The sequence below is a fragment of the Pteropus alecto genome, unplaced genomic scaffold, assembly GCF_000325575.1.
Source record: "Pteropus alecto unplaced genomic scaffold, ASM32557v1 scaffold5, whole genome shotgun sequence".
NCBI lineage: Eukaryota > Metazoa > Chordata > Mammalia > Chiroptera > Pteropodidae > Pteropus > Pteropus alecto.
In genome coordinates this window covers 4,531,492-4,543,873 of record NW_006441953.1, presented here as the reverse complement: position 1 = coordinate 4,543,873, position 12,382 = coordinate 4,531,492, and the positions used below count along the sequence as shown (strand labels likewise).

General features: G+C 40.3%; 1 protein-coding gene across 8 annotated transcripts in view; it reads right to left on the bottom strand.

Moving 5' to 3' along the window:
• The window catches only part of NPNT (nephronectin), a 79,752-nt gene extending 67,370 nt beyond the window's left edge, over positions 1–12,382 (bottom strand). For 6 of the 8 annotated variants that reach the window (XM_015594962.1, XM_015594961.2, XM_015594957.1 and 3 more), the window contains exons 1-2: positions 12,252–12,376; positions 9,940–10,040 (exon numbers count right to left, since the gene is read on the bottom strand). In XM_015594962.1, coding sequence (XP_015450448.1) covers positions 9,940–10,040; positions 12,252–12,322 — 172 coding nt within the window. In that variant the 5' untranslated portion in view covers positions 12,323–12,376. Of the gene's footprint in view, positions 1–9,939; positions 10,041–12,251 lie in introns of those variants that run through there. The other 2 variants (XM_025051764.1, XM_025051765.1) reach the window with 2 other exon arrangements.

Sequence of the window (12,382 nt, the reverse complement as noted above, 5' to 3'; positions counted from 1 at the left end):
GAGAGAGGGAGAGAGGGAGAGAGGGAGAGAGGGAGAGAGAGAGAGAGAGAGATATTGATTGACTGATAGATTGAGATTGATTCTCCTAGGTCATGCGTGCATCAAGGTTCAGGTTCCAGTGTCCCGGGGGTTTCAGGAGTCATGAAAATCAACCTTTCCTCATAAACCAGTAAAAAGGCGTTAAGTTTGGGTCTGGATGAGGACGTAAAGAGTACTTACCACAGGCTCTGCTTTGAGTCTATTCAGGCCTCAGTGGCTTACTTAGAGGAGCCCTCCATGAAATCCAGGTGAACCAGGATAACAACTAAAGGTCATGTTGGCCCCTTTCACACCTGTGACAATCAGGAGTTTGGGGAAATAAGCACTGGCCAACATTTTACTGTTCCTGGGTTCAGTGGCCTTTATTCCATGTGACAGCATAAGTAGGATAAATGATGCCTGGAAGCAATGTTTGTGCCTCACCTCGTACCCTGAGCCACAATTTGCATATAAATAAGAACATAGAGAAATAGTGATGAGCTTATATACCAATATCCAATGAATATAAAAATAACTCATACGAGATTTATATTAAAAAGTCTCCCACTGATTTCTTTACAGAACCTCCTTAGACTGGATCCTAGGAGACACCTATCTGTACTCCGTTTGCTACAATACTGACTCCATCAACTGATTGATGATAACTGATCTTTAAAATATATGTACTAAAAATAGCAAAAATATATGAACTGGCCTTTAATTAACAATATAGCACAGTCCAGGCTGTTGTTAGAGATCTAACTTGAACGTAGAATTGTCTAACCTGAATTGTCCATAAAGCTCTGAACAGTTCACTTATCACGGATAGATACTCTGGGCTGGATCAAGCTGAAGCATCATAGAGCTAAGGTATGTAGATAATGCTTCTTAAACTGTACATAGAATAGCTTTCCATGAACTACTTCTAAAACAAGGGCTTCATCTAAGGCTGGAGGATCTTTTAGAAACAGCTTTACAAAACCAACACTGGCTTCATGGTAGAAATGTTTCTGTGGCCCCTTCCATTCCATCATTCACTCTCACTCTGCGAAGGACAACATAAAAGTCTTCTTTCAAAACTATATGTGAAAGGAGCCAGAGCTTTCCCAAATAACTAGTTTGTTCTTTCGCTAGAAACAATATGAATTATATGAGCAATAACGCTACCCTTTTTCCTTTGGCTACCAGAAGCTAAGAGCCAAATTACAAAACATATTTAGGATCCTATGGCTTATATATACACACTTTAATAACTCTCTTCCCAACATCTTACCTTTTATCCTATCCCCTTTTCCCTTCCATCTAGCCCTTGTTAATTCTATTTGCCCATATTATTGCATGCATTCCTGGAAGATACCTCACATCCTTCCCCACACAAGGAAGGACAAACAGAAACAAAAAACGAATTCTATTTGTCTTTTAAGGTATATTCTAAAAAATCAAATACAGAAAAGTGACTGACCAGAAGGTTTATACTTTGTAATATTATCTATGGTTTAATCTTAAGTTACAGATTTTATATAAGAAAATTTATAGAAATAAAATAAAAGCTCTTCAATTACTATACTTAACATAAAAACAGGATATCTCTATAACTCTCCTACATCTAAATGTACACAATGGTGACGATGAGTCTAGAGAATTCACTGCAGTACATTTTATAAAAAATATTGAAAACCATGTAAATGTGCATAGAGGATTTCTAAATTAATTATGGTGCACATCCATATAATGACAGCCGTTTCAAAGAATGAGTCAGATTTATATGAACTGATAAGGTTGGGTCTCCAAAACATAATGTTATATGAAAAAAGAAGACAGTGAACAGTTCTTACTTGGTGTTATATTTTATGAACAAAGAAAATTTTGGAAATGCTTAGAAATCTCTGTAAAGACCAATAGGAAACAGTTCCTTGGGGTTAGAACTAGGTGTCAGGAAAACAGGGAAGTTAGACTTACCTTCACTGCCTTCTCTCTCTCAACCTGAGTCTTTATTTTTTTACTTATTCTGGAATCTCTTACTTTTTAAAATAAGACAAGTATAGAATTGAGATAGAGATTATAACAAGTAATGGAAAATGTATGCCCTACAGTTTTAAAGTCACTTTCTAAAAATATTTTAGTACATTATTTTAATATTTCCTGAAAATCTTTATATCATAACAAGTGTCCAAAAAAACTTTATTCAGATACCAAAATTCTACATAATCCTCCTCAACAGATCATAGGTCTAGTAAAAAATACTAATAAAGACTATACACATAGCTATAAAAATTATGGCTGACCTATAAAGATAATAAAAGGCAAATGAATCAAGCAATTCCTAAAAAAAAGGTGTAAGTCTTTCTTAAAAGTAAAAAGGACTTCACATCCATAAAAAGTAGACAACTGATAGGCAGGAAGTCAGGTGGAAATCCTGGCAAACGGACAAACCTCACTCCATCCTCCCAATATCAGCCCATTGCTTCTGGTCCAAGAAGAAACAGATGAAAAGTGGGGACAGAGAATTCTTCAATAACTTGTCAGAGGGGTTTTGGGGAAAGAATAGGGACCAGAGCATCCTAGAATCAAGCAACAGATCCAATTCTGGGAATAAAATTGCCAGAGCCTTAAGGCAGCTTTGCAATCCAGTCTTTCCCATTACCTATTTACTACCAAGTAAGAAAACAGTTGGTCAAAATTACAAGTGTATATGCTGTTTGACCACATAGAAAAAAAAATGGTCTAACAGAAAAATTAGAACTCATGCAAAACAATATTTTCCAATGTTCAAAGTTGCTTATTTTAGAATTGTATTAGTAAAAGATTGGAATCAACATAAATGTTCATTGATAAGAAACCAGTTAATAAATTATGGTCTAGCTATACAATGGAATACTGTGAATCCATAAAAAAGTGAGCAGGCTCATTGTACACTGGTGATAAAGAAAGCCTTTCAAGATGTACGGTTAAGAAAAAGAAGCAAGGCAGAGAATGGTGTATATACCATATGCTTTAATTTGTATAAAAGTGATGGGGGAGGAGATATATAGGAATTTGCCTGTAAGTATGTAAAATATTTCTGAAGCATACACAAAAAACTGACAGTACTCATTACTCTGCAGAGGACTATTTGAGGAAATGAATACGTTTTCTCTTACAAAATAAATATTAAAAATTTTTTTTTTGAAACCTGCACTAAATTGGTGAGAAAGGGGCAAAAGTATCTGTGTATGGTGGTGGGTGAGGAGTGGAGAGTAATGAGAACCCTTCCCTCCTGCTTCATCTCCAACATGAAGAAGGCCCTGGCCTGTGATCAATCTCTTCCATTACTTACTGAAGGATGCTGCATAGAATCATTCACTATCACTGGATTATCACTTTCAAAGCATACAGTTGATTTAACTGATTCAAAGTGCATATAACATCGGTATGGTGCAGATAAAAAGCACCATACCGAAATGCTGTCCATTACAGTTGCTATAATAGAAAAAGGGGGGAAGCGGGGCGGGGGAAGCACGCTTATATTTTTCAAAGTTTATCACAAAGTTCTCAAGCAGCAAACACACTGTTTCTGGGGCCTGAAGCGTATCTCAGGCACCGTGTGCATACGTGTGCGTGCACTTGCCAGCGGCGTCTCCCAGTACTGGGTGTCTGAGGGCAGATCTAGAAGCTGAATTTATAGTGACTAGAGTGCTTCCCCTTTCCTTGGCCTGACTTCCCAGCTTGAGAAGTACGAAAATTTCTAATCCATAAAGGTTAAGATCTGCTCAGATTAACTTTATGAGAGGATCTTAGGTTATTAGATCTTAATAGCATTATATAAAGGTCAGTCCTAATGGAGGAAAAGAACGAAAGAATGAATTTCTGTGAAACTTAACTTTCAAGACTATACATACTCAAAAACTACCTGCTTGAAAAGGTCAAACATCTTCAACACTGATTTTCATTTGGATCTGCATTCCAAGACCACTTGAAGTTACAAGGTGTTCTTAAATAACCTTTCATGGAAAGTAGTGGTTGAATAAACTTAATCAAAAACTTCATTTCCTACCAGAGGTGGGGATGGGGGAGGAGGAATTGAAGGAAGGGGTTCAAAAGGTACAAACTTCCAGTTATAAGATACATAAGTTCTAGGGGCGTGATGTACAACATGACTGTAAGTTACTACTGCTGTATGGTATACATAAAAGCTGTTAAGGCAGTAGATGCTAAGAGCTCTCATCACAGGGAAAAAAATATATTTTTTTTTCTTTTTTATCTACTATATAATGAATGACAACTAAACTTATTGTGGTAATAATGTCACAACATATGAAAGTCAAACCATGCTGTCTACCTTAAACTTATACAGTGCTATATGTCAATTATATTTCAATAAATCTAGGGGGAAAAAGAATTACTGAAATTAAACTGGAAAAAAAAACTTCCTAAGGACTTGGAGATTCAGATTTAGTGCTGAAAATAGTTAGGATGGTCTGCCACCTTGCTTTTATTCCTACCTCAAAAAAAGAGCAGATTCTGCATTCTCGCCCCAAAATTGGAGAAGGAAGCTAATAAACATTAAGCAGTGAAGCATGCTCCATTAAGCCAGCCCTGGAAGCTGCTACCAGTCTTCCAGGTGGCTCTGGGCTACACAATTCACTTTGAGGTTCCCAGTTACACCTAGAGTATGTATAATTAACCATCATTAAATTCATGTTCAATGAAGGTTGCCATAGTTGTTGACTATAAAGGGAAAGACATTCACTAGAAATAACCTTTCTGAGGGGAAACGCTATGTATGGCCTTCAAACTCAATGCCAACGTTTCTTATTTACTCTTGGTTATTTTTTTTTAAATTGTTCAAAATCTAAGTAACTAAAGAAAGATGTAATCTACATAATTTTGTGACTAGTAGTCAGAAGTCAATGGCCAGCATAATGAGCAAAAATTAATAATCATGTTCCATTTACAAGGCTGAGTTTCTGAACCCAGATAAATGTAAGGAATGAAACATGAAAATTAAATGTTTTATTTACTAAAACAAAATTCCCTGCTTAAACTATTAACCTTTCATTTGAAATACAGAAAAAATTCAACAATTCACTCATCATTCTTACCAGTGGTCCACAATCAATAACCAATAATAAAGATCATCCAACTAAAATTACTTGATGACTCCAAAATGAATTACTATTTTTTAGTCACTAGTTTGCACTAGTAAGCTATGTTTATCTAATGTTGATAAGAATCCAAAAATTTCACTTTATATGGCAATTGTACATTTGTAGCCTTTACTAACTTCGGGGAGAGGTAGGAGGAAATGAGGTTTCGAGCTAATAAAACAAGGTGAAACTCTAGGTTTTACATCTTTCCAAATCTCCAGAGAAACATAAAACATAAAACATCTGTATTTTGCCTGGTGTTAAGTAAAAATGATGCAAAACCACCTCAATTCACATAATTTCCGTCAGAAACCAAAAATCACTCACTGACAGCCAAATAACTCAAAAACTGAATAGCTTTATTGAAACCTGGAACGAGTTGTTATTTTGCATTTTTCTTCACACCTCTATAAAGCGCTTTCAACAGAAACACTATTGTCATAACCACATATGCTGCCAAATCGCCCAATAAACAGAAAGACAACTATATAGAAATACCATATCTAGATCCTCTATACTCTTTTCCACATTATGGAATCTTAGAAATCTGCTTGTCAAATAAGAAAACTGCAGCTGAGAAATGTTAAATAGCTAATCAAGTATAAAAGTTAGGGCTGGACTCAGGTGCCCCCAGCAGTCTAGTGCTTTTTATTTTAGTTAAGAATTGGTTCCAAGTCATACACTGCTTTTTCAAATAAATATACAAACCCCAAGAAATCTTTATTACAGAGATGTCCACTTGGTAGTAGAGAAATTGTTAAAATAATTAAAATGAAGTGAGCCATTAATATGATGGAAAAGTTAAGAAATAGAATAATTACAGAGCAAGAAACATATTTTACTACAATATGAGTGGTTAAGCTGCTGTGTACTGTAAATATGTAACCATCAGTGTGTTATGAACATATTAAGAAAATTTCCCTTCATAACAGAGCCTCATTAATAGCTGATAAAGCTCAAGACAATGAGAAAATCAAATTCTGAATTTTCAATATGTAGAGATCTGTTTATGAGTAAAGAATACAATATAAAGAATCAAAAGACAGAAAGAAGCAAGGGTATGACCTCAAATTTTGAAGTCTCAATATATAATGATCTGTTTATGAGTCAAGAATACAATATAAAGAATAACAAGACAAAAAGCAAGGGTATGACCTTTAAAAGAACTATGAAAACACAACCTGCCTATTTCTGGAAGGCTGTGCTTTCTTAGCTGGCAGGAATGTTGGGACGGAGTGTTGGATGGCACGGGCAGGAAGCACAAGGACAGCTCCTATGCCTGCCTGTTTGGGTAGCATCTCTGATCCTCCCTTCCTCAGTCCCAGAGAGGACAGGAAGTCTGGTTGAATGTGGCTTTGTGGCTAGACACGGTGGGCCAGGAGCTGAGCCTGAGCAATGCTAGTGCCTGCAGTGGTGCTGGCCTTTCCAAACAAGTCCAGGAAAAGCTGGTAGCAAGTGAAAATAAAATATAGCATGTTTTGTGGAAACACATATATTTGACCCCATGAACATTGAGTCAAATATCTCACATACGTGCAACCAAATGGAATAAACACGCAGCCCAGTGACACTGCAATAGGGTACGAGATCTGATAAATATCCAGCGTAAGGGTACAGCCTCTCCAGCTTACACACACGTCTTCTAAGGGATAAAGTGGGAGCTTCTGGGTCTAGGTGGAAATAGCTTCCTTTTATTTTGCTGCACTGATTTGAAGGAAAATTCCAAAGTGAATCATTCAGAAAAAAAGTGAGAACCAGGGCACATTTCATAAGGAAGGGAGAAGTCTCCTCATGTGAAAGAACGCGGAGATTATTTAAGGGTCAGAGAGGCAAAAACATTTTTCACATTAAATTTCCCAGAAACTCGTTGGAATTTTTATAGGTAATCCATTACCAGATGTAACTGTTAAAGAATACCAAGGCATTTTCCTTGAATAAATACAGTGACAAAGGTTTTAACTTCACAAAGGCTTTCTTGAAAAAACGAATCAGGAGTTTTCCATTTGTCCCTAGCAAGCCCCTTTGGGTGCAGTTCTTCCCACTTTGAGCTGACCTCTCATCCCACATTCCTCTACCTGTTAATAGCAAAACAAAGACGGGGGCCTCTCTGAACTGACAAGACATTTGGACCATCTGAGATTCTGGAAAAATTAAACACACACAAGGACATGTCCATCTTTGAACTCATTTTTACAACTTTGCCATCTACAATATTAATGGTAAAGATCCATCTGGCCCTTTGTAATTTAAAGGCATTTTATTTTATTGCAACACAAGGAGAATTTAGAGCCGATTTTTTTATTTCAGCAGTATAAATATAAAATATGTATAGCATGCCTAGAGAACAAAGACTCCGCTAGCACGGGTATGTCTCACCCCACGACACTGTTTCAACAGCAGTATTCCTTTATATTTCTTTAACTTCACCGAACATATGTAGTGTTTACTCTGTGCCAGGAATAATTTTAAGTGCTTTACAAATAATAACTTATTTCAATTTCCTATGGTTATACCTATGAGGTATTGTACTATTTTAGATCTGTTTTAGAGATGAGGAAAATGAAGCATACAGAGATTGAATGACTTGCTCAGGGTCACACAGCTAATAAGAGGTGCAACTAATTTAAATCTAGGCAGTCATGCTCCAGAGTCCATGTTGCCCTCCACTATGCTGTCTCTCAAACTTTCACCAAATCTAAATTAAGGTAAACTGTGATTCATGCAGGATCATCTTACACGTTTTTATAACATTACCATTTCAAGAATTAACTCATGCCATGTTGCAACATCCTCAGATTCTTGAGGGATAACAAGAATAATATCAAATACTCTATCTGACCACTTTCGATCTTTCAGAAACAAAATGAAGGTATAGAAAATAAAATAGCATCCTATATTTGCTGGGAAGGCTACTGTGCAAAAAGCGAAATGCTAGGAAATTGTTTTGATGTTTAAATTTTGTAATGCCACTAGAACTTTGAAAGGCCTTTATACTCATTCAAATTCAGAATCACCAAGCTGGTATATACTAAAGAAGATTCAATGACATGGCAGAGAGACAAAGAACAGCTCCTCGAGGTTCTTTCTGGGGAATACCTCTAAGAGATAGAGGAGTTTTCTCCTTGGAATTCTTTTAGCACATGTGGCGGGGTACGTGTGTGCTCCTATGCCTCTCTGCCCATTGCCCTGGCCCTCTGCCTTCAGGGAAGGCACGCTCCACTCTGCTCAGGGCATTATGCCAGCGCAGCCTTGTCCTGGGATGGGTGGGGGGACTGTGCACACCCCAAAGCACTTCAACATTAGCTCTGAAAGTGTCTCGCCAATTAAGGCGGCAAAGGAGGAGGAAACTATCTCCATTCCTGAAAAGACACTACACGTTTTATTTGGGAAAGGTACGTGTGTTGGGCCTAAAGAAGGGTTCTCTCTTCACCCTTTGATTATCAAAGCCTGATTGCTCTTCAAATTCCACACCTGTGGCCTCCAGCTGTGCAAACACTTCTGACTGTGGTAAAACTGGCAGAAGACTATATTCCACCAGCTATGATTCTTCTTTCTGACCATCTTCTCTTAAAAACAGTGGGAGCACAGCAGCTTCATGTAGTTCTTTTGTTTACTGGAATCTGAAGTTACTGCTGTCTCCCTTTATAATGGAATGCAATATCCCAACTGTGCAAAAGGTCTGGCCCAGTGGCTTGCAGGTAGACAAACACTAGTTCCTGTTATCTTTCCATCCCCAACTAGAGACGTCAGTCTACATGTATAATGACAGAGGCAACCTGTGACTGTCACTCTACGCCCTTTAGGAAGTTTGGGGTAGATATCACATGCAATTCTCAAAGACTAAAACAGCTAAGGGAACTTCTAACTTTTCTGAACTTAATTTACTCAACTCTTCACGTTACCAACACATCTCTGAGGCACACTCCTCCCCTTCCAGCTCCAGCCTTCTGAACTACCCTTCCATATTCTAGCTCTCTCTCTCTATTCCTTTATCACTGGCAGTAAAACATTGGGATGTAAAGAATCCAGCTTAGTTCCCATCACCTCGACAGACCCGCCAAACTATCATTCTAAAGATGCCCCTGAAATTTACGTGATTTTTGTGGATTTTTTTTTTTTGTAAGGGGAGTGACATGCAATTTTGAGATCCAGATAAAATTCTGCAAAAAAATTTCTCAAACTTCTGTGATGTAGCTCTATTTTTTTTTTACCATAAAAATATCCATTGTGTTATGGAAAAGGTAAAAATCAGTGTTCTGATTTGACATTTACAAGATTACTTATAAAACTTAAAAAATGATGTTATTTCAGAGGTGTTATTTGATTATACTGGGTGGTCCACTAAGAACACAGTCAATACAACCTTACTTCAAAAAAGGATTTACAAATCGGCCACTTTACACAACAGCTATGGTAAGGATTTTATAAGTGCTATAAGGTTCAGAGTTTATTTAGTGTAAATACAGTCTAGACTCATTATCTTACCCCCATCTCAGAGCCTGGAGCAAAGAAAAGAGTGAACCTGGTGAGAAAACAGGAGATGGGAGATACTGGGGACAAATACTGAAATGAGCATCCCGTGAATAACAAAACTGGCTCCTTACTACAGGTGGCTCAAGTTGGAATGGGGTAGGATAAGGAGCCAGGGCCTGTACCTGGAAACTCCCATGCCAGAACCACACCACCACCATGCCTTGCTTGTAATGAGCCCTCCAATATGCAGAGTGAAGCCATGAATGAGGGTGGACAGCCCCAACTCCCAGGGAGATGAAGTCCTCAGGGTGATGATACTCACGCTGACATTGTCCCCAGGACCGGCGGGCCCAGCCCCAGCAGCAGTCAATCCTCCCACCATAACGACACAGGCCAACTGAAGACACTATTTGCCTGGGCCACCTACCAAACAAAAAGATTGAAAATAAATAAAGACGCTTTTGAAATTGAAAATAATTTCCTGTTATTTTAGAAAAAAAAATTAAATCGCATCCAACCATTTTCTATGAACGCCTTCAAGCCTGTAGAAATTTAAGGATAAAACACCTTCGGGGAAACAGTCTGCTGTGATCTAATTTCAAATTTCAGACAGTTACACACACACACACACACACACACACACACACACACACACACACGAGTAGGTGAAAGGGGAGGGGAAAATCCTTAAATGAAAATAGCAACAGCTAAAACCAAGTTTCTCAAGGCTGCCTCTCACAGGGTGGCTTCTGAAGCATGAAATAAAACAGATTCCTCAAAGACCCACACCTGTTACTGGGGGGAAGACCAGTTTTGACTTATTCATCATAAATTGAAAAAGTATTTAGACATGTCAAAGCAGAAAGCAAAAAAAAATCTGCCACATATAAAAGGTAGATGTGGGAAGGGGCAGAAAGAGAGGAGGTTCCTCAAAATCAACAGAACTCTTTCGAGATTTGGCTCTTTGGTGAAAAAAAGTTCCCAGAAAAAAATGCACTAGAAAAAGAAGTCTAAATAAAATCAAAGAGAGTTTAAAGTGCTGCTAACATCTCAAGTGTCCTTGTGGTTTGAAACTTTCCTGCATCAACAATTCGTGTTATCTTCCTCTCTAATGTAAATAAGGACTAAAAAAAGTATTTAATGTCAGGATACCGATTTATCCACCAGATTCCACTTTGGCACCTTATTTGGTAAATGATTTCCTTGTTTAGACACCTAAATGACTCCCCACCACCACCGGGATCAATATTTTAACTGGCTGTTTTAGACAGCTTTTTAAAGCTACATTAAAATCTTATGCATAATCATCTGACATATTTCTTGTTACAAACGGGTGTGCAAGAAAAGCACAACAAACCCGAAAGTGGGCAAAGAATTGCTTTAAACATTTTTTTTAATAGCCTCTGGCCGCTACCCGACTTTTCTTTATTTCTATTAATCAATTCCCCTATCCTTTATCTCCCCATTATGCCCCCAAACCCAAAGTACAAAATCACCCCGAATTTTTTTTATTTCCTCCGACCAGGTGGTAAACAAGCGGTTGCGCTCCACTGGTTCCCTTCCGTTCCCCTCCAGGTACAAGAAAGCCAATCAATCGTGGAATTGATTCGTTCCAAGATTGCAAGTAAAACAGGTGCGGCAGTCTTTAGGGCTGCGCAGGGAGATAATTGATGGTGAGGGGGGAGGGGGTCGCTGAAAGAGAGCGACTGGAAAGCGGTGTGACCCAAGTGAAAATCTCGCCTGCTTGCTTCCGCTGGGTTTCTGCGCGAGCAGCAGCGATCGGTGCTCGGGGCGAGTCTGGTCTGTAACTGCGCGGAGGTGGGGTAACCCACACCGCCCTCCCGACACACACACACACACACACACACGCTCGCTCGCTCACTCACTCACTCACTCACACTCGCCGAGCGCACCCGGCGGCGGGGGAGAGGGCGCCGCGCGCCGCGGCGGGAGGACGGGCTGAGTGACAGCGGAGACGCAGCCTGGTTGTTGGAACCTGTCAGAGCACGCCGAAGTCAGGCTCGCCCGAGGTCTCAGGGCTGTGTGGGCGCGCGCGGGCCCACCCACCCCCGCTGACTAGACACACACACACACACACACACACACACACACACACAGCGTCCCCCAACGTCAATCCTTATTTCGAGTCCTCCTCCCTCAAGAAAATCAAGTGGGGAGGCAGACGATTGCCCCGTGGAAGCCGAGTGCCACCCTTGGTGTGAGCGACCCTGACAGCTCCGAGCCCGGATTTGGCCACGGCCACCAGAAAGTTTCCCCACTGAAGTGCCGTCTAAATCAAGACCTACAGGTTCCCCTCAAAGGGATGCCCCGCGCGTCACCTCCTCTTAACGGCTGACCCAGGCCCTCAGAGCCGAGATGTCGGGCTCGAGCCTCCCGTCTCCCCAGACTCTGATCCCGAGCCGGGAGCTGTGTGTCCGAGCTCCGGCTCGGCCTGGGAGTCGCGCTGGTGAGAGCGGCTCGACGGCTCTCCTCCCGCCGAGGCGATGCGGTGGCCCAGCTTCTGGACGGAGGGACGCCTCTGCGACAGCGCCATCGCTCCAGGCTAGGGGCCCTCGGACCGTGGGAGATTAGCGTGGGAAAGGAGGCGGAGAGGGCGCCCCGTGGCCCACTCACCTCCCGTCGAACTCGGCGGCCGCCGGCAGGTAGAGCGAGGACCCGAGCACCAGTGCCAGGAGGAAATCCATGTCGGGAGGCGAGGCCCGGGCGGCTGCGCGGCTGCGCGCGGGGAACCAGGCTGGGGTGCT